The 22,695-nt window shown below is 36.3% G+C and overlaps 1 protein-coding gene and 2 non-coding genes across 3 annotated transcripts; 1 reads left to right on the top strand and 2 right to left on the bottom strand.

Annotated features, from left to right (window-relative positions):
* Positions 1-15,984: 15,984 nt before the first annotated feature.
* Positions 15,985-16,086, bottom strand: LOC143614654 (U6 spliceosomal RNA). The gene has a single exon (XR_013150325.1). It is a non-coding gene; the product is annotated as a U6 spliceosomal RNA (small nuclear RNA).
* A 746-nt stretch (positions 16,087-16,832) lies between these two features.
* On the bottom strand, positions 16,833-19,136 carry LOC143613780 (protein GAMETE EXPRESSED 1-like). Its single transcript, XM_077087400.1, has 6 exons — positions 18,667-19,136; positions 18,000-18,611; positions 17,776-17,902; positions 17,504-17,690; positions 17,275-17,419; positions 16,833-17,183 (listed from the first exon to the last, which is right to left on the bottom strand). The coding sequence occupies exons 1-6, from the start codon at positions 19,134-19,136 to the stop codon at positions 16,931-16,933; spliced, it is 1,794 nt and encodes a 597-aa protein (XP_076943515.1). The 3' UTR covers positions 16,833-16,930.
* Positions 19,137-22,409: 3,273 nt separating this feature from the next.
* On the top strand, positions 22,410-22,514 carry LOC143614649 (U6 spliceosomal RNA). The gene has a single exon (XR_013150324.1). It is a non-coding gene; the product is annotated as a U6 spliceosomal RNA (small nuclear RNA).
* The last annotated feature ends 181 nt before the right edge of the window (positions 22,515-22,695 follow it).

Here is a 22,695-nt window from a genome sequence, read left to right on the forward strand (position 1 = left end):
TAATCTCGTTTAAATGAGATATTTTGTAATCATATAAGGGTATTTAAATCCCTAATGTATATAAAGAAAGATATTAGCATATAGATCGTGTCTTACACAAGAATGCTAATACCTATGAAAAGAGATAGTTAAATTTAGACTATATCATACTTCATCATCTATAGAAAGATGAGTTAAAAATGAAATGGATAAATTAAACTAAGACATAAGAACATGTCTACTCAAGGAAAATCAGTTATCCGAACATTTAAAGTTCAAGAGTATAATTGATAGAAATAAACGGAAGGAATCCGTCAAGATCAAGAAAAAAAGGAATATCATTACTCAAGTATGAATATCTTGATAGGTATCAAGATGAGTAAAATAAAAGAATTCGATAAACAGAATCCAAGAAGCAATCTTGTTAACATCAGTAAATGTTTAGAATACAAAAGGAAAGGTAAATAGTTAAACACAACTGGCCACTGTGCTTAGCAATTTACAATTACTGATGATATTCTGAACTATTGACTGAATATGTCATCCGAAGATATGAGTTAACAACAAATCATAGATTGCAACTATTCAAATAGTTCAAGTTAAACCCAAACGGCGGATTAGAAAAAGTCTGATGATAAATCGATAAGCAAGAAATCACTCACCACGAATCTCGAGGACGAGATTCATTCCAAGGTGGGGAGGATGTAACATCCCCAAAAGTTCGATCCAAAAATGGCAAGTTAGCAAAACTAAAGGGGATTAAAAAATAAAAATCCTGATTTTTGACCCATCGCGGTACGCGATGGGCATAGCCAAAGAGGCCATCGCGGTACGTGATGGTCCTTGATGACACATCAACACGTGTCACCCGGAGGTGACACGTGGCAGACGACGTGACACGTGGCAGGCCAAGTGTCAACACGTGGCAGAGGGTGGTTAAGACGGTGACACGTGTCCGCCACGTGGCGACACGTGGCACTCTATGAGAAACGTTTGTCATCGCGATAAGCGATGACCAAAAAGAAAGGTTCCCCCACGTGGCACTCTATGAGAAACGTTTGTCATCGCGATAAGCGATGACCAAAAAGAAAGGTTCCATTGCGTACCGCGATGGGACCAAATTTCAGCTATAAATATGACGTCCCATGTCTCATTTCCATCACCCCACCCCACTCTCTCTCTAGAAACTTTCTCTCTCTACCTCGATTTTCGTGCCACCGACCCGAAAACTATAACCTCTTAATCCGCACCATATACCGACGACACCTCGAAGTTCGTAATGACAATCCCGACGACCGGTGCACCTCGTTTTGCGTGCCAACCTTAAAACGCGGAACGACCTCGTAAACCGTGTCGACTCGAGACGACCCAACATTCTGCCTCGAAGTACATGCACGACCCGTTGACTCCCGAACGTTGCCTCGATTTGCGTGATGAGGAGTTGTTGATCAAGATTCTCAAAGTGCGTGCAAGCGTCGAAGTGCTGCTCGAGAATCTCGAAAATAATAACCTAAGCAAGGTATGGGTTCTGCCCAAATAAAATATTATTATTCCAAAGGCTTAGACCCTAGTCGGGGGTATAGCCTAGACCTTGATCAAAGTATAACAACTAAATAAAATTTCTTTATAATTAAGATATACAAATTGGTCTAAACAAAGATTATAGTAAATATATAGCTTCTTCATGATTGAGAAACTTAAGGTTATAGTTAAGATAGTGTTTCTTTATTTTTAAGAAACATAAGACTTAACAAACAAAGGTTATAGATAAATGACGTTTCTTCTTAAAGAAGAAACATATCATAGACATTTCTTCTTGAAGAAGAAACGTAGCACATGGTTAGCAAATAAAGAGAAGGAATTCATATCAAACATATTTTATTCAAACAAAAGATCAATCAAGGTTTAAGCTGTCAAAACCAGACTAAAGGTCTGTAGCCGGATTAAGAGACGATCCGAGTATTTACATAAACCTATTTTATTATAGGTCAATCATACAATCAGTCAATCATTCATTCATTCACAAAGGTTTTCAAACGAGATCACCACATCATTCAGAACAGACAATCACAGGTGAATACGTTAAACCTTTTTCAGTCAAGATAAATGGGTTGTTTATCTTAAACAAAGACAGTCAAATAAAGATTTATGAGATTACGTGTTCCCTATTAAAATACAAGATAGAAAATAAAAACAACTCAGACCGAGTACACATGTGTCTGGATCCAAACATAATCAATCTAGTCTATCAGTCAAGGCTACGTGGCCGCAGACTAGAGGTCATAGTAAAAGTTCTCCAATGGGTGTCAACTCCCGGAGAACCGTAATTGTGTGTGTATGGCAATGGTACAAATCCCAGAAATAATAGACGTTTCTGCTGAGATTGTTTCATGAAATCTATCTTGTTAGTCAAAGAAAGATTTATAAAATACTTTTAGAGTCAACGATTCACCAGCATATCGCTGACGTATTTTCCCCCCAAATATTACAGGAAATAAAGTTAGCACAGGTAGCATGGAATTATAGCCAACTAATGGAGATAGATGCTCGCAAGGTAGAGATGGCTCAATATTTTAAATTATTAAAATATTGCAAACAATATTTAAACAAAGTTTTATAAATAAAACAAAGGTTGAAAATCAAACTCTTGAATATTTATTATTCAAGAAGCTTTATATTAAATTAAATATTTTGTTATATTTTACAAATAAACTAATGTTTCAAAACATAAATTAATATTTTATTATAAACTAAAGACTTCCGCTAAAACTCTGATATATTTTCAAAGCTGGTACCAACTATTGGTCACACGCCTAGGCCCTAAGTGCGGGTGTGACATGTACATATACCTAAACAAACACCATAAAATTCCTTACTCTATTCATGTTATAATGTAACACACCTATGCATTTATATACATTTTATGACCATGTAAGACAACATTAAAGTATATTTACAAACTTATCTATAAAATGCTCAATCAATCACGATAATTATGTGCTGCGTATATGCAATCGAAAAAAATAGTAAATTTTCATCAACGTTTTATTACTTGGTTAAAAATATATATACATGTATAACAGAGTACAATGCGTATGTGAAACGGTATATGCAAAATAATGTTCAATCTACTAATGACTCATGTAACAACCGAAAACGCACAATAATATCATATGTTTGTTTCGATTATGTGTAATATACTAATGACTCATGTAATACATATGTGTAGTCACACGTATACGAGTTATTAAAAACATAATGTTACTCAATTTTCATAGAGAGGGCATGAAAAACAGAGTATGATGCGTATGTGTAGTGGTGTACACAAAATAATGTTTGATTCACAACAAAAAACGCACAATAATATCATGTGTTTGCATCGACTTTGTGTAATATACTAATGACTCATGTAATACATATGCGCAATCACGCGTATACGAGCTATTATCAACATATTGTTACCCGATTTTGAGATATAAAACATGAAAAACAGCTAATAATGCGTATGTGTAGTGGTGTACACAAAATAATGTTTGATTCACAACCAAAAAACGCACAGTAATATCGTATGTTTGCTTCGATTATATGTAATATACTAATGAATCATGTAATACATATGTGCAATCACCCGTATACGATCTATTATCAACATATTGTTACTCGATTTTAATATATAAAACACAAAAAAACAGAGAATAATGCGTATGTGTAGTGGTATACACAAACTAATGTTTGACTCACAACCAAAAACGCACAATAATATCATATGTTCGCTTCGATTATGTGTAATCTACTAATGAATAATGTAATACATATGTGCAGTCACACGTATACGAGCTGTTAACCACGTATTGTTACCCGATTTTGAGATATAAAACACGAAAAACAGAGAATAATGCGTATGTGTAGTGGTATACACAAAATAATGTTTGACTCACAACCAAAACGCACAGTAATATCATATGTTCGCTTCGATTATGTGTAATTGATGGTCGGTTAATTTGTATATGTTTTAGTTCTTTTATTGTTTAGTTTTAACTGTTTATTCTAGAACTATCGATACTTCATACGTGTATTATTGGATTTCAGGTCACAGACGTTAAAGTGCATAATTTGGACCTGTGGTGACACGGTATGAAGACCCGGGATGTCCAGCACGCGAAACTAGACAAAGTAAGAAGTTTGCTGATGACACGGCCCATCGCGATACACGATGGGCTTGGCTGAAGGCCCATAGCGTATCGCTATGGGTTTAAATTGTTCGTTGACTTTCCTGGTCCATCTAGATACGCGATGGACCGTTGAAGACCCCATCGCGTATCGCGATGGGATGCTCAGACGGGAAATTTAGGGTTAAATAATATTTTTCATTCTAAAGAACCCTAACTCCGTTTTTACGAACCAAAGGCGATTCCAGCAACTCCAAGAGGCGATTTCCACCATCATAGCTTGTGCCAAGACCCTCCACATGATTCATATCACCTGTATCGAAGATTTGATGATGTCTAGGCTCGGCTAATCTCTTAGAATCTCACCCGAGATGTATAGTTTGTAACCATTTACAGTTTTTCTCATGTGATTAAGAATACTTATATTTTGTTATTGATGATTGATATATGATTATTGATATTTAGTATTTATGTGTGTTCGGTCGGGAGGTTTACGTTGGTCTGAACGATCTGTTACCAGTTGCTAGATAATTAGTCATATAACTGTTTGGTTAGATTGAATATGATAAAACGTACAATTACCCTTAATTGAGTCACACTGGCAAGGACTGTTTGATAACCAGTGTCGTGTGTAAAGTAATTGTTGACGTCTAAGGTTTTGTCTGGTTGATCAGTTTTCAGTTAATCGTTGATAATCAATCTGTTAGGTTGCATGAGATACTGTTTGGTTGCTTACTTGAATTCCCGTGTGTGGTTTGCTTTGTTAACTGCTTAATACTTGTTTGCTTGCTCGTTGCTTAGTTCTCTTAATTCAAACTGTTGCTTGTGTGATCAGCACTAAAAACCAGTACTTCATAATATTAAATCTGTTACACGAATACATTGACCACATACTCCTGGTGGATACGATACCTTACTTATCCTATCTATATAGTTTAACTGGTGGATACGTTGCCGGGGAGTTAGTGCACTTAGTGTTTTTTTTTTTTGTGTTATTTGATTTTTTGTGTTTAATTTTAATTTTAATTTTAGTTTAAATTTTTTTTCAATTTTTAGTTTAAATGTTATTTATCTGTATTTTACGCGGGTTGTGTTAGTTGTGCAGATTACAGGTTTATGCACACCCGCGCATTCGGGCCGACAGTCTCCGTTAATTTACGAGCCCGAAATAAAGAGGTTAGCTCGGCAGAACCGAGTGCAAAACAGAAATGCAGACCAGAACCAGAACCAACACGAAAACCAGAACCAGAACAATAACCAAAACCAAGACCCACTCCCACAAACTAACGCATTTCACCCAGACAACATACCTAACCCACCAGACTTCAATAACCAAAATGACCAAAATCACTCAGCTCGTGCTTCCAGAACCCGAAACCAAAATCCAAGACGAAACCTAAACCTCAACTTTGACCGAGCCGGACCATCCGCTCCAAATAATAACCCCAACCGGCGAGTTCGGATAAACATCGATGATGTTCAACCGAGTGTTCCGACAGAAGATGAAGACGAAAGGGAAAATAATAATGGAAACGAAGGCTTGGAGATCGAGAATGAGGTAGACAGATGGGTTTGAGATAATCGGGCAGTTGAGCCCGAGAACGAGGGTTTTGAGCAGGAAGATGTGGGATATAGTAATTGGGATGAAGAGGTAGAAGAGCCGGTTAATCGAAGACGGGCTGAACCAGTCAACAGAAATGGAAGTGGTCGAGAAAGGGTTAATCGGGCGAAACGGACGGAAAGAGTTCGTGGTATTCCGGTTAACCGGGGTGGTATGGGAAAACCCGGGGGAGGCTTAGGAGAAATTACATAGCCCCGGCTCATGGTGTTAACAGTCGGTTCAGACTAGCTATCTCAGACGGAGCATCCCCGTTAGTTCCACAGGAACAAGTGCAGGGACAACAAACTTTCAAGTCCCGGCCATCCTACATCAACATCGTTCCTCACTTCAATGGGATGGCTTCGGAAGACCCCGTATTCACACTTAACTGATTTTTCGGCTATTTGCGGGTCTATTGGTGACGGTATGTTTGATCAAGATGAAGTCCGGTTGCGGTTATTCCAATTTTCCTTAAAAGACAAAGCGAAACTTTGGTTTAACTCGCTACCGATGCACAGTATCAGAAACTGGGCCGAGATGCAACAAGTTTTTCTAAATGAGTTTTATTCACAGTCGAAGACTACCGAGGCCCGTTCCGACATTCGTCACTTTTCACAGTTACCTGGTGAGTTATTTCACGAACCCTTTACCAGGTATAAAGACGTGATCAGGAAATGCCCACATCACTAGATCGAACTATGGGAACTGGTTAAGTGCTTTATTGATGGGTTGACATACGAGGACTGAAAGCATCTTAAGGCCTCGTGTAATGGTCTGTTGCTGAATCAGCCTGAGGAAGATGATTGGGATTTTTTGGAATTTATGTGTGAAGATTCCAAGGCAGAAGCAATAGCTGAAAGACGAAGACGTGGTAATTCCTCCTGGTCAGTTAAGTCAGTCACGAGTGAATCTGAAAGAATTGCTGGGTTAGAACGTGAACTGGCTGGGTATAGATAGGGTAAGAAGAAAGAAGTCGGGAAAGTTAGTGTTAAATTCCCGGTTTGTGAAGATTGTGGTGAACTCGGGCATAAGGCAAAAAATTGCCCCGAGTATTGTGATGATGAGGAGGATGAAACCGATGAAGTTAATTACACTCACGGGGATTCCAAAGGCCAAGGGTTCAATTCGAACACATATCACCCGGGCATGAGGAATCACCCGAACTTTCGTTACGGGAACGCGTCTATACAGTTGAACCCGAACTTTCAGGGATCGAGCCAGAACAGGTCGCAGGGTAATTACCGCCAGGGCGGTTATCAGCAGCAGCAAGGTTTGTATGATCAGAATCGGGGTATAACAGAGACGGTAACTGGGGTGGAAATTCATCAGGTAATCAGGACCAGCAGAGGGGGTCCTCGGTAAATGCGGATGAGTCGGTGCACTCAAAGTTGGATGCATTGATGAAGTTTATGACATATCATAAGGCTGAAACGAAGAAACAGTTTGAGTTACATGATAAGTCAGCAGGGGTAATGTCAAAGCAAATTGGTCAGCTCGCAGCAGATATGGCAAAGTGGCAAAAGAGTGCAGGTCAACTCTCGAGTGATACTACAGTCAACCCGAACCATTACTGCTCAAGCTCCAAGAAAGGAAACAATGTGCACATCAATGATGTAAGTCTTTTACCTCATTTTGAAATTTCTAGTGTTGAAGTGGATTCACCACCACAGTTTGTTGAGGAGGTGGTGGAAGATATTAGTGGTGAGAGTGATTGTGTCGGTCAAAATGAATCAATTTTCCAAAATGAATCAGAACCAAAAACATATGAAATGTCTTTTTGTGAAAATTGCACATGTGAAAAATGTTTAAATGGTAAATTGACCAACATGAGAGATGTGGAGGTGGAGAATAATACCACCTCAGGTAAACTCTAAGACCCAGGAGTGCCGCTTTTATCAATTCAAATCGGGAAATTTAAAACTGATCGGGCACTTCTAGATCTTGGAGCATGTGTTAGTATCATGCCCGGTAGTTTATATGATCAATATGAATTTAGCCCATTAGAAATGGTAAACACCACCGTGGTGTTGGCGGACCAAACTCATACACTTCCCCGGGGCATGGTGACTAATGTAATGGTTCAGGTGGAGGAATTTTTCTACCCAGTTGACTTTCTTGTACTTGACTATGCTAAACGTGGGAATAATACACAACCACAAGTTATATTGGGTAGGCCATTCCTCGCCACAACACATGCGATAATTGATTGTGCTAAGGGGGTTTTGGGAATCAAGTGCGGAGACCGTGATAAACGGTTATTATTGTTTTAAAATTCTACTAACCCTATTGTTGACAAGTGTGTATCCTTGGACAAGGATCGTAGAAAAGAGGAATGTTTTGTGATTGACAGGACAGATAAGAAGAGATTTGAGAAACTACAAAGTGGGAAGGTGGAAGAGAAAGGTAACCGACCAAGGAAGAAGAAAGTGAGACAGCCACCCAAACAAAATGATCGAGAATGGAGATTGATGATGTTCGGGACAGATTCTGGCATATCGGAAGACTGGCAACAAATGATTGAAGAAAAGCGTGCTTATAATGAGAAGGTTGCACGGGAGCGGGCCACACGCCCACCTTGAATGACATACAAGTTTCAAAAGGGTGGTAATTGTACATTTTGTATATTTTTAGTTTCCATTTTGTTTTAGTTTTTATATTACTAATTTTATTTCAAGCGTACCATCATAGCAAAAGCTAAGTGTGGGAATCCGCACCATCAGAAAACGAGGTTACAGTTAAACTACCCAGAGTGCTTTCATGTTCATTTTGTTGTGGTTAATCCAGGTATGTGTATATTTTGTTGTATTTGAAACTTTGTGGGTGTAGTTCACTATAAACCCTCACGAGACCCCACTCGTCCTCCTGGGCTACCGGGGGGTTTACAGGGCTTGTTACATATGCTAAATGCAATCGTGATTCCTACGAATGTGAGTTAGGTCTTTTAACGTTTTTAACTAATTTAACAGAATTTATTATGAAACGAATTAATTTGGCTCGGTAATTGTTTTAATAAAATTTTTCATAACTCTTAAAAGACCTATGTCTTACATTTGTGAGAAGCTTGCTTCTACACATCTCGAGATTTTGCAGGTTCGATTGTCAGTTTGGTAATTGGATGAGACGAGAGTACACAAGTGTTTTTGAGAGTTCACGAGCCGACTGGTCCTTCTCCAGTCACGTTGATATTAGGTGATTTCAGTTTCATAATATAATTTTGCTTATTATTTTAGACGTTAAAAGTGTAATTGTATAATTGTTAGTAGAACCGCCACATAGGAGCCCCGAAATTTTAAAAATGCTTAATAGTCAAAAAGTCAATTTCAACCCCGTCTCTCAAATGTTCATTAATTGTTTAATCATTTTTAATTTTGAGCACAATGTTAAGTGTTCTTACATTGAGGACAATGTAAACCTCAAGTGTGGGGATGGGGGAAATTTGAAAAATTTTAGCCCGATAGTACCTCGAAGAGTGTTCAGAAACCAAAGTTGTTAACTGTTAATTATTTCCATTAATGCCAAGTGATGTGTTGCAAAACACATAGAGTTTTATTCCGATTTTGTGTCGTTTTGTGCGTAAACTGTTAACGAATATAACTTTTTCTTGAATTAAATTACTTGTTTGTGTATGTGATAGGTCCCTTGTTGAAGAGAGGGAGAAAACGAGTCAAATGGAAAAGGAATAAGCTAAAACGGAGCTCGGATGAAGCCGGTACGCAAAAACGAAGATAAACGAGCTAAAAGTCGAAAAACGTCAGAAAATGTCATGTTCGAGCTACGCGACCAGGTCATACCATTCAAGAAGCATGTGGTAGATTCCAACATGTCCCAAGGCTACCAAGAATGTTCAACAATCAGCTACCACGTCTATTTTGTCTTCTAGTGGGCTTGTTTTAACCTATTTTATATTAGGAAGAAGGTGATTAAACATATATATAAACACTAAAAACCTATGAACGATTTTATTCAAGTTTCCAGCCATCCCACACCTGCTCTAGAGGAGAAATCAAGGAGGACAAGCTTACGGTTACATCTTTTATCCTTCGGTTGTCGGTTTTGACTATTTTAACGTTTGTGAGTTCGTTTTTGGTTTTTAAGCATTCAAACCTTTTGTAATCAGATTTATATGAACATGTTTATCATTTATATCTATTTCATCTATTGTTCATTGATTATGATTGGCTAAACTTGTTAGTTCTACCTAGGTTAGATGTTTATTGTTAGGTTTTAATGAGTAATATGGATTGTTGATTATCATGACTTGAATTGTTAATGAAAAGTTTGGTTTAACATTGAATTAGGTTGTGTTTAGTGGCTGTGAATTTTATTAGTTATACTCATATACCTCTTGCTTTGATTAATTGAATAGGTTTTGATTGATTTTAGCTTGTTTGAACTCTTTACTTTGTGTCTAGAGATTGTTTGCGGGGTGATCAACCGTAGGGTTTAAGTGAGTGTATTAATTGAATATAATCAGCGGGTGAACACCTTCTTAGAGACCGAGAGGTGATAGGAAGTAAACTCGTCTCATAGCTTTTGCTTGTTAGAATTAGGATCGCGCGAGAGCGGGTTTGGTTCTTGTCGGGTTTGGGTTTTGAGCGATTAGTTGATCTAATTTAAGTTAAACTAAATTGTTCCTCTATCCTTGGTTGGGTAGTATTCGTCTCCATTAGGGTAGTGTGTCGTTGAGACCGAGAGGAGAATCGACATTAGAGCACTTTAACAATTCGTTTCCCGGTTTGTTCTTAAAATCAACTAAGATAAGTTAGAGTTTGTTAGTGAGACCGAGAGGTGATCTGACCTTCTTGAGCGAACTTTAGTTGTGTCATCCTTTAGAACCGGTGTCGTGAGAGTCTTCAATCCATTAGCTTATTATACCTTCAATATGATTCTTACCTAGGTAGACGTTTTCTCCAATTGCAGTTAAGTTTCCAAGTTTTGTTAAGTGTTTAGTTAAGTTAAGTTAAGTCTAGCTAATTAATTTAGTTAAAGTAAGTTAGGTTAAGTAGTTAATTATTAAAAATCATTTAAATATTCTTAGGTGAGTCTTGGTTAGGGTTAAGTATCATTAACGTTTTCAAGTGTCCTTGTGTTCGATACTCGGACTTCCATAGTGCTATACTATTAGTGATCGGTACACTTGCCGGTTTTGTGTGGTTTCTTTAGGAGTCTTGTTTAATAAATTTAAAGCTTAGTTGTGAGAGCATCATATTACACACATCACCAAGTCATAGGTTTCTGGTCATGGTTGGTTTTTCAGCGTCTCATTAGTCTTGCTCACAAATGTTTTTATAACAAGAAGTTGAAAATGGGGTCGTTTAGGCAGGGATAACGAGTCATGGGGACAGGTACACATGTTTATATCGTCAACCCTATTCCTCCGGTACGTGTGTGAGTTGACCCAAATATATATAATACACATATAATATATAATACACACATGTCATTTGAGTGCTTTCACTGATGTTCATGGATTACGAGATCGTAATTGGCAAAATGCAAAAGTGATAGAGGCAACTAGGTTAAGCCTCGTCTGGATGAGCGTGAGTGTGGGTACTGGGGGGTTGGGGCCTCATACATTATACATATGAGGATGGTTTATGTGAGGGGCGGGGGGTTGAGTCCCTTAGAAAACCTTTCTTGGACTTATTTTTCAATTGTTTAACCCCGGCATTATGTTACGAGACGATCCGGCTTACTAGGTTTATTTGTAACTGTAATTGTATTTATTTTTGTAATTGTTTTTGTATTTGTTCCATTGTTAAGCATCACATTATTATGCTTAAAAAAGCAATAATAATAAAAACAATTGAGAAAAAGACAAAAAGATGTCTGTTTACATTCAGTTATGTATTCTGTAGTTCGTTGAAGTCGTTTATGTCAAAAAAAAATTGTGAAATCAGGATGTTGATAGTTTGTTTATTTAGATGTATATAATCAGTCAATTAGTTTTACATTAGTTTCGTTTATTTAGATGTTTTGTAATAAGCCGGGTTGGATCGTTTGAGCTACTTAAATATTTCCCTTCCATACCCTTACACCTGGCCCCGCTACAACCCTTTTTATGATCTCTTGATTTGCATTTGTGCCAAAGCAGCTTGATGGATTAATATGTACTTATGAGTGATATTGAGAGCTGAGTGATACTGGCACATCTTTTGCTAGTCCTTATATTAAACCGAGAAGAGATATGTTATATTACGAATGGTATGAGCATGTGTGCCTTAACCGGAAACAAAGTACACATGTCTGGGCGGCTCTATTGTTTTTATTATAGCATTTAACCGTATTTGTGAGATGTCAATCTAAAAACAGTGTCAGTATGGGAAACTGGGTATGGCCTTAAACCTTACTAGTATTAATGGCGATAATCTACATACCTATTATGTAGGTCGATGTTTGCTTTAGAGTTTTGCTTGAGGGCAAGCAAAAGATAAGTGTGGGGATGTGATGGTTGGTTAATTTGTATATGTTTTAGTTCTTTTATTGTTTAGTTTCAACTGTTTATTCTAGAACTATCGATACTTCATACGTGTATTATTGGATTTTCGGTCACAGGCGTTAAAGTGCATAATTTGGACCTGTGGTGACACGGTATGAAGACCCGGGATGTCCAGCACGCGAAACTAGACAAAGTAAGAAGTTTGCTGATGACACGGCCCATCGCGATACGCGATGGGCTTGGCTGAAGGCCCATAGCGTATCGCTATGGGTTTAAATTGTTCGTTGAATTTCCTGGTCCATCGCGATACGCGATGGACCGTTGAAGACCCCATCGCGTATCGCGATGGGATGCTCAGACGGGAAATTTAGGGTTAAATAATATTTTTCATTCTAAAGAACCCTAACTCCGTTTTTACGAACCAAAGGCGATTCCAACAGCTCCAAGAGGCGATTTCCACCATCATAGCTTGTGCCAAGACCCTCCGCATGATTCATATCACTCGTATCGAAGATTTGATGATATCTAGGCTCGGCTAATCTCTTAGAATCGCACCCGGGATGTATAGTTTGTAACCATTTACAGTTTTTCTCATGTGATTAAGAATACTTATGTTTTGTTATTGATGATTGATATATGATTATTTATATTTAGTATTTCTGTGTGTTCGGTCGGTTTAGGTTTACGTTGGTCTGAACGATCTGTTACCAGTTGCTAGATAATTAGTCATATAACCGTTTGGTTAGATTGAATACGATAAAACGTACAATTACCCTTAATTGAGTCACACTGGCAAGGACTGTTTGATAACCAGTGTCGTGTGTAAAGTAATTGTTGACGTCTAAGGTTTTGTCTGGTTGATCAGTTTTCAGTTAATCGTTGATAATCAATCTGTTAGGTTGAATGAGATACTGATTGGTTGCTTACTTGAATTCCCGGGTGTGGTTTGCTTTGTTAACTGCTTAATACTTGTTTGCTTGCTCGTTGCTTAGTTCTCTTAATTCAAACTATTGCTTGTGTGATCAGCACTAAAAACCAGTACTTCATAATATTAAATCTGTTACACGAATACATTGACCACATACTCTTGGTGGATACGATACCTTACTTATCCTATCTATATAGTTTAACTAGGTTTTTGATTGACTCAAACGACGGTCATCAGTAATATACTAATGAATCATGTAATACATATGTGCAGTCACACGTATACGAGCTGTTAACCACGTATTGTTACCCGATTTTGAGATATAAATCACGAAAAAATAGAGAATCGGCTATTGGATGATTACCTGGTGTGTTATTCGGCTTCGATTATTTGTTCTTCGCGTTTAATCGTCTGGATTTAATTGTGTTCGTCTGGTTTGTTTGAAGAAACCCTAGGTTTTGGGATGAACGATTGATGCGTGAGATCTGGAGAGAGAGGGGAGAGATAGAAAGTGATGGTTTTGGGCGGGTTTTTGTTATTTTTGTTAATTCCTTAATTGCCCTTTTCTAATAAAAACGGGTCTTGATATCAGATTCTTTTTTTTTCAATTTTGATTAGGTGAAATCAATGGAAATAATAGAGTTCTCTAGTTCTCTCATTTAGAAGAGTTCTCTCTAGATCCCACCCCTATATATATATACCACGAGTAAACTTTATAAATATATTTATATACTTTAACAAACTTATAGTTTTTAAATATGTAATTTGTTCATATAATATTTTTTTAAACGGATTAATAAACTAATAATTTTACATATAAGTTCTTTATATAAAATAAAATATTCTAATAATTATGAGAAAAAAGAATAATATGACTTAATAATAATAATAAACACCGAGCTTTCTTATCAATCTAGTTCAATAACTTAGCGTATCAACATTTTATTTTCCTTATTAGGCCTTATCGCCAACACGTATGATCCGCTTTCGTCGTTCTTATTGTAATCTATTCACTCTTGTTCGTCCATCGATGTGAGTACCACATTCCTCTATTTTACTTGTTTTCCACGTTTTGGGGATATATGCATAAATATATTTCTCATAAATACTTATACTCAAAACTGCAACTATTGTCTTATGTATTAACAATTATACCTTACTTGTTATGTGCTTACTTGCTTTGTATGCTTCCGCATTCGGAAATGTCCAACATAATCTTAGTCTAGTATGATCATACGCTCGTCGTTATAGCCTTTGTAATCCTCAACATCAGTTATACTTGCTCATTTGGTTAATTTGTTATTCTCATATGACTTGTTGCAGCTACGTATTTTGTTATATATACTATATGTACAACTAAACTGGTGTGTTGCTCACTCAACATGTGTTGTTGATAAAATTCTATTTTACACGCATATGCAGGTTATCGTAGAAATTTAATGCAGATTGATGAAGACTTAGTGAAGAATTTAAGTTAGGAATGATACAATCAAGGATTAAATTTGTAATTGTTTGTTTAATAAGTTGTAGTTTGTACTTGAATTATTAAATCGAATTAAATAGATATTGTCATTTAAATTATGTTGCATGATAGTAACCTTTGAAAAGCGTTGAGCAATCAGTTCGCCCCTTTGAATATTTGCATGATAGTAACCTTTGAAAAAGGGGGTTGTTTGTAACACCCTTGGCAAACACAACATCGTCCAATTCTTAGGCAAATCCCACATCGGCCGTGGACAAGAGAGATCCTTGGTTCATAAGTAAAAGTCATGCCTCTTCAATCATCAACGCGTTTTGGGCTTAGTTGGCTGTGGAGCACATGAAAACTCCACGGTTAAGCGTGCTTAGGTGGAAGTAAGACTAGGAGGGGTGACCTCCTGGGAAGTCTCCATCTGGGCAACCAAAAACAAATCTGTGAGCTCTTCGTGGGCAGAGCGGACAATGTTGGTGCGGTTTTTGACTGAAACCGACCGAAAACCAAACATTCGGTTTATGACTTTTTAAAACCGTTCGGTTTCGGTTTTTTGGTTTCGGTTCGGGGTTTTGGATGCGGTTTTTTCGGTTTTGCTAATCGAGGCAAAACGTTTTGGGCCAAAATAAACTTGGCCAAGATATTGAAATTGGGCATGATATTTGTTTTTTTATTTAAACTAATGATTAATAGAATATTGAATATTTGAACCTCAAATATTATTAAAAGCTTATAAAAGATAGATTTAAAATCAAAACTAACAATACCAGTATTATTATTTAGTAATCATATGTAGAAACCAAATATATTTGTTATTAACCATATGTTAAAACTAAACAAATAGTCATCGATAGATTTTCTTTTAATGGTTAAGGATAAGATGTTATGGTTATTTTGATTTTTTTTTATTTCGGTTCAATTTTTAACAAAATACAAATTCCGAACCAAAACCTATTTCGGTTTTTTGCTAAATTTCAAAACCGAACCGCCAGTTTCTAACTCGGAACGGTTTGTTTGGTTTTGATTCGGTTTTTTCGGTTTTGTGCACACCCCTAAAAGTTACAGACAATGAAAGTGATAGGCTTACAAAATAAGATGATCACCAACACATTATGCAGTCACAAAACCATTAAAACTATTAAGGTTCCAGAGGTCTAAAATTTTCAAAAAATCATAACGTTTTCCATTTTCAATAAACCAAACATGCCATAGTGGTCTAAACATTATCCAGTTTTCTGCACAAATAACAAATACAAGCTGAAATGCTGAATCGACATTAGTGACTATTAAGGTTCCAGAGGTCTAAAATTTTCAAAAAATCATAACGTTTTCCATTTTCAATAAACCAAACATGCCATAGTGGTCTAAACATTATCCAGTTTTCTGCACAAATAACAAATACAAGCTGAAATGCTGAATCGACATTAGTGTAAATTTGCGCAGGGGCCATTCTAATCTTCTCTGTGTCATTCCAATTTTATTAGATGTCCCCAAAGGAACAATCATTGTCCGTGTTATGTACCAAACCCAAAACCTATTTCTGGTCGATGTGGTATGAGCTACATTATTCTAACCCAACTAAACAAGTAAATCTCTATATTATTTTTATCTTTTTCATATATGTATAATTGTTTTTTTTTTAAATCATAAAACTCAAAACAACTATTAATGATATATCGTAGGTCGATTATATGTATTATTTTTTTTGAGTGATCTTTGTCAGCTTAAAAGTATTATTTGGACAAAAATATACATTTAACTTTTTTTTTTGAGATTTTTATGATTTGAAACGGTTTATTAAAAACTATAATTTTAACTACTAAACTTTTTTTCTGCGTCCACAATTCAGTGTAGTAAAGATTAAAGAAGTCAATCAACCAGGATCATCAAGTTCTTGCGTTATCGGCTTAGAGTTTCGGTCCAAAGGTTAGGGGTTATGAATTTTGTTTAGAGGGTATGTAACTGTTCTAACTTATGGTATTGCGATTTTGTATTGTTGTAAAACTTGACACACTGATGATAAAAATATAACTATTTTGTACAAATTGTGTATTGGGTGTTATTATGAAAATACAACTGCTAGTTAAACAATAGCTGCAACTTTAGGTGAACTTTCAGAGGTAATCAGTTCTAGTTTCACAAATGAAGAACCTTGAAAATATGAGAGTTTTATAATGATAATATACACGCCAGCATGAATGACAAGTTTGTTGTTGACTAAATACAATTAATACTGAACATATATATCCATGTATGTGTATGCAAATTATATATGAAACTGAATAATCTCAAAAGAACAGATTAACATGCTCCTAGCATCAAAATTAGCATAATGTTAAACCTATTAGTTGCGGCGACGAAGATTATATCCTCCAGAACCCGAAGCAGAAACTGAAGCCACCATGACTCCTTCAGAGAGTGTATAGTCAAGGTCTTCTGGTTCATCTTCAGGTAAATCTAAGTAAACCCATGAAGACCAGTCAACATCATCATCATCTTCATCATCATTACGGTAAACCATTTGTTTATTTCCTTGCATTCCATTAACTTTATCAATTAGTGATTGTAACATCTGGTGGTTCAATGTCTCATAGTCCCTGCATAAGTTCAAAATGTAATAAGTATAATGCAAAGTTTGTAAAAAAATATGTAATTTGAAAAAAAAAATGGAATCAGTTTTATATTTACCTGTAAGTGAAGATGGCATATAAAAGTTGGCATGACGCAAGAATCACGAATGTTAACCTCACAATGCTGATGATCCATGATTGTTGTTCAATGTCGTTTCCATATCGAAGCACCGTAAATTCAATCAAGAATGTCACACATAACCCTGCATCAAAAACAAATTGCTTAATGTAAGATAAATATCAAACAAAATAACATAAAAATGAAAAAAAAAAGAGTGTTTACTTACCTATATTTAGCCTGGGTCTCATACTGTAGGTTTGCTTTGTGCTTGTAAACATGTAGAGAATGAAGATTAGCATACAATATACAAGGAGAGCTTTAACAACTTGCGATTCAAGAAAGATCGCATTGTGCAGATTGAAAAGCTTCTCAATAGCAACAAACATGCTAGCTTGCTTTGACTCAAAACTTTCCTATCCAATATGAAGGAATAAATTTAGAATAATAAAACGCACGACTATTTAAATACAAGAAAAACATAAAAATAAAAAGGCGAACCTGAGCAACCAATATTGTTTTCGAATTCTCGATTAGATGGTCATGAGCTTGTTTAAGTTGTTCTTGTCTTTCTATGAGTTCCTGTTGTTGACTTTGACCAAGTAAAATCAACTGTTGCAAATTTCCCCTGCACTCAAAACATCATGTTACTATATAAGTCTATAAATGATAAATATACATATATAAGCATACATAGATATATACATATATCTTATATATCTTACCTGCTTTCTTCTAGTGCTTGGGATTGAAAAGTTGTGACATCCCGGAGAACCTCAAGAAACGCTCTCTGGCTTTCAACAAGTTCCTTTTGTCGGTCTAAAGAAGTTTCTGTTATGTTTTCAATATCGTCGGCTTTACTTTGTAAAGCATCCATCTTCATAAATATCGCGTCTCCAACTTTACCGACTTCTTTCTCAATCTCAACCGCTTCATTCCGTAACTTACTCATTTCTTCACCCAACTTATTTGCAGATTCATTGAGCATTGCCATCCCTTCATCCAGCCTCACATTCATATTCATTTGTCCAATTTGTAGCTCCGTTTGAGCACCTGCTATCTTCATGGATTGCTCATAAACCGACTGTGAACGCACTAACACAGTATTAACACTTTCTTCAACATTCTTTGATGTCTGAGCCAGTTGTTGAGTTTGGACATCGATAGAAGATAAAGAGTTATGAATATCATCTGAAGTATGCAACACGCGTTGTGCTTGTTCTTCTATGTTATCTAACTTGTCCTCCGCATATTCAGCTGATCTTTTGAGTTCATTCACCAATCTTTCCGTTTGTCTCTTGAATGCATCACTCCTACAAGCCAAATTATAACTCAAACTTAACAAACAAATATATCATATTATAAAATTTCATAAAATTTTTAAATGTTTACTGTAACTGATGACAGATGGCATTGGTCTCAAGGTAGAACTCGAGATAAACCCTATGAGCATCTTCATCCAACTTCTTGAGACAATTCACCATCGGATACTTCACATCACAATACGGAAACTGAGGCCTCCCAGTGTCCTTCTGAAAGCAATCACTAAGATGCCATGCCAGCCTGGATCGTTGTTCTTCGGCTGCTAGAATCTCCGAGCATCCCGCAAACAGATTTTGATACGCGTTTTGCCAACAAGTATTCGACAAAGCGGCCTTTCTCTTCGCCTTTTCAATCAACATCATTCCCTTGTTGCTGTTTGATGACTCCATGGAGAATTCAGCAATAATATCATTAGAAGTTTCAATAAATTCTGATGGTTTTCCACTAGAGAATAACCTCCAACCTAACGAGTCCACGCTGCGCGAAAGCAACACGAGAACCCATAGAATACCGACAAAAAAACGCTTATGATGCCTCATTAAAGAATTCAATCAAGTGATCAGAGGTAAGTTTATAACTAAGAAGCTGATGGTGCAAAACTTGCAGGGGAAGATTGTTGAATTGTAAATTATTAACAAATAGTCAAAAGAAGAGACAAAAGGGTATACAACGACTAGAAGATGATGAAATATATAATATTTAAAGGGTCCACCATTAAAAACCTTTGAAGCTTTTGCGTGAAGAAAACGGAGATAAAGGAGCATAAAATATCCTGATATGTAACTAAAGATGATGATCATATAATCTTTATAGATGGTTACTACCAGATTATATAATTGTGCATTATATTTTTAGATTACATGTACCATATATATCAAATACGTTTTTTGATTTTGTAAATATACTATCCTAAAATATGTATTTAATTTCCATGTAAGATTATTCCAAATATACTTTCGAGAAAAAAAGAAACTGAATATAATACAACAAATTCAGTGAGAAACATATGTGATATGAGTGATCCAACAAGACAGTTCCTATACGAGTCGGTTTTACAATTAGAAAGTCTTGGTAATAAATAACATACAATTATTAATTAAACGGCCTGTCTCTTGGATTTCTCACAAAAAATTATCAATTCGAATGATTTACAAGAAAATTGGACAAACTATTTGTACCTATTTTATTGTTGCAGGAGTGGGGTCTATTAAATATTTTGATATGGGTATAATTTGTCCACAGCCTGATATTGCCACAAATTTCTTCCAATAACGTAATTTTGGGCCCTAATGGGTTCAATCGAAAACTGATGTTTAAATGTTTGATGGGACTAAACTATATGAAAAGATAATAAGCTCTGTTGCACGGAAACGCCGCTGGAGTGCCGTACCACGTCCTGGAAACTCGCTAGGGACAGAAACGCGACCTGGGACGGCTGGGAACGTATCTTGACTGATTCCGGGATATGGGGGACAGTCGTTGACCGTTTCCAAAATTTAAATCATACTTCGAAACGTTTCTGGAACGTAAAGGACCATTATTAAACGCTTCCGGAAGTTAAAGGGTGTTTCCAGACCGTATCCGATGAATTCCGGCGCCACATATAGTATTTCGGCGCCGGAAAATGGATGAAGAGGATGAAGGAAGAAGAAGGCGGCGGCGGCTGCTTATTAAAGTAGGGTTAGGTTTAAACAATAAACTCCCTTGATCTTTCAATTGTTTACATTTAGTCCATAAACTTTGTTTGTTTTTGCATAAATAGTATTAAATTAGGTTATGCATTTTAACATTTAATCCTCACTATTTAGACTAGCTTACAATTGGTCCTTAATTTATAAATTTATACATAAAATGTTTAAATGACATTATATATAAATAAAAATTATATATTTATCTATTTACTAGTAATTAATTACCTATATATATATATATATATATATATATATATATTATATGTATTTATTGTCGTACCCGTGCCGTACCTGTTTCTTGATTTTTTGAGTTTTGTCGTTTCCCGTTCCCGTGCCCGTTTCCCGTTCCCGTGCAACATAGATAATAAGCAGAGGTGCACAAATCGGGTTTTTCAAATACCCGATTCCTGTTATGAAACCGGGTTCGGGTATGACCGAGTACTGGAAAATCGGGTATTGGTAATACCCCGGTCGGGTTGGGTCCGAGTATTGTCTCTAAAAACCATACCCTATGCATACGGTTCGAGTCGGGTATAGAATCGAGTATTCTAAAACTAGGTATTTGAATACCCTATGTCCGGGTATTGAAAAAAAATCCATTCTTCAGGTTTTTCTTGGCTTTTATTTCCAGGTATAGAGTGAGTTTTTTAAGAGGTTGCACTTTTTAGGGTTATTTTCAGGCATTTTTAAGGTATTTTTCGGGTATAGATTGGGTATTTGAAATACCCGGTTTTAGGTATTGGAAAAACCTGGTTTCGGGTATGGAACCGGTTCGGGTTTTTGGGTGTTGCCAAGTACAAATCGGGTCCGGTTCAGGTTCGGGTTTTAGTACCGAATTGCATACCCTATCCGTACCCTACAAGTAGAGTCGGGTATTAAAAACCTGAGTATTAAAAAACAGGTTCCAGGTTTTTTTTCGGGTTCGGGTTTTTTGTGCACCGTTAATAATAAGTTTAATTGAAAAATGAGGTTGATATGTTTAGAGTGCAAAAACGGCGACATCCCGTAGATTAACTTATATGTTAGGTTTAAGTTTCTTATATATTTGGTTCGATCCGGTCTTTGGTCTTAGTTTTTGGGTGAATTCGTCAGTCCATGTAAAAACTGAAATATGGAACATCTTAGCCTAAGAAATTCATATCCGGTCTTGGCCCAACTCGAGACTGAACCAATCCTAAAAGACCAAGACCACCCTATACTGATACAACCTTCACTTTTAGTTTTGCAAGAGTTTCAGGTCCGGTTCGTTAGATCAACCTATACTGACATGCACCCAAGGTGAAAATGAGGTGGGAGGAAAAATGAGGTATACGTCACCGACTCACCGGTGTTGTTGAAGTGGTAAACATGTTTAAAATACCCCATCACAGTGAAACCAAAATGACCAGCTTCGACAGAATTCCAGATATGAGTACTAAACTTACGAACTGGAATTAGAAGTTTGATTATTTGATTACAAACACGAGTTATTAAAATCGCAAAGAAGGAGGATGAAAAGGGTAGAAAGAATAACCATGTGTCACCAAGGTACAATATCACTGCCAGTCTTAACTAGACGGTGATAATGTGTTATGAAATAAAGTATATGTCACGTGCGAGTTGGCTCACGTGTGTATGTAGTAATTAGGACCGATGAAGAATATGGAGGACATATTGGGGAAAACATAAGCAAGGGTAGTACGAGTTAAGTTAACAATGCACTGTTCTTTTTGTAACAACGAGAACATGTTGCCAGAATTCTCACGGGACACCGCCATTACCCAACTAATCATGTAAATCGCAGCTTGTGCTAGATATGTGGTCTTTAGAAGGTTATGGTAGGAAACTATATAGCAAAATTAGAATATGAAACTCTGCTACATAGACTTGGGATCATAGTAGAACAGTTTTACTAATTAAAATTAAAGCTTATAATAACACACATAAAAAGTTAGTCTATCGTTTTTTCTCTAGATTATATTATAAAATTGAAAATCACCTGGATTACAATAATGCACATACTATTTAGATCGGATGATAAGATTTAATTTTGGAATATAAGTACCACTTACTTGAGTTAGAATTGTGTATCTCGGCCCACATCGACCAAAACAGGTTTTGGGTTTGGTTCATAAGTCAAGGGGCATGAGCTGGTGTTATCTGATAAAATTGGAATGATATAGAGAAGATTAGCATAGCCCCTGCGTAAGAATGACAAATACAAAATGAGAAACGGTTCAAACTTTTTTTTGAATCTGTTTCTTATTCATCAGCTGCATCCACACGCAGGTACTGTTTTAAGGTTTGTGTTATAAACATATTCGTCATCTGAAACTTGATAATGTTTATGAAAATTTACACTCTGGAATGTCGTTTATAAAAATTTTAACTCGGGTATGTTCATATTTATTGAATATTGAAAAGCTTT

Source organism: Bidens hawaiensis, unplaced genomic scaffold (genome assembly GCF_021521415.1).
Source record: "Bidens hawaiensis isolate Kalapana, Puna unplaced genomic scaffold, B.hawaiensis_p1.1 tig00002273_1, whole genome shotgun sequence".
Taxonomy (NCBI): domain Eukaryota; kingdom Viridiplantae; phylum Streptophyta; class Magnoliopsida; order Asterales; family Asteraceae; genus Bidens; species Bidens hawaiensis.

What these genes read in the sequence shown, in the direction of transcription:
- LOC143613780 (XM_077087400.1), bottom strand. Translation starts at nt 19,136, where the DNA reads ATGAGGCATCATAAGCGTTTTTTTGTCGGTATTCTATGGGTTCTCGTG. An exon ending in GAGACCCAGGCTAAATATAG is followed by an intron (nt 17,420 to 17,503) that starts GTAAGTAAACAC and finishes TTTTTGATGCAG; the next exon opens with GGTTATGTGTGACATTCTTG. An exon ending in TATGCCATCTTCACTTACAG is followed by an intron (nt 17,184 to 17,274) that starts GTAAATATAAAA and finishes GAACTTATGCAG; the next exon opens with GGACTATGAGACATTGAACC.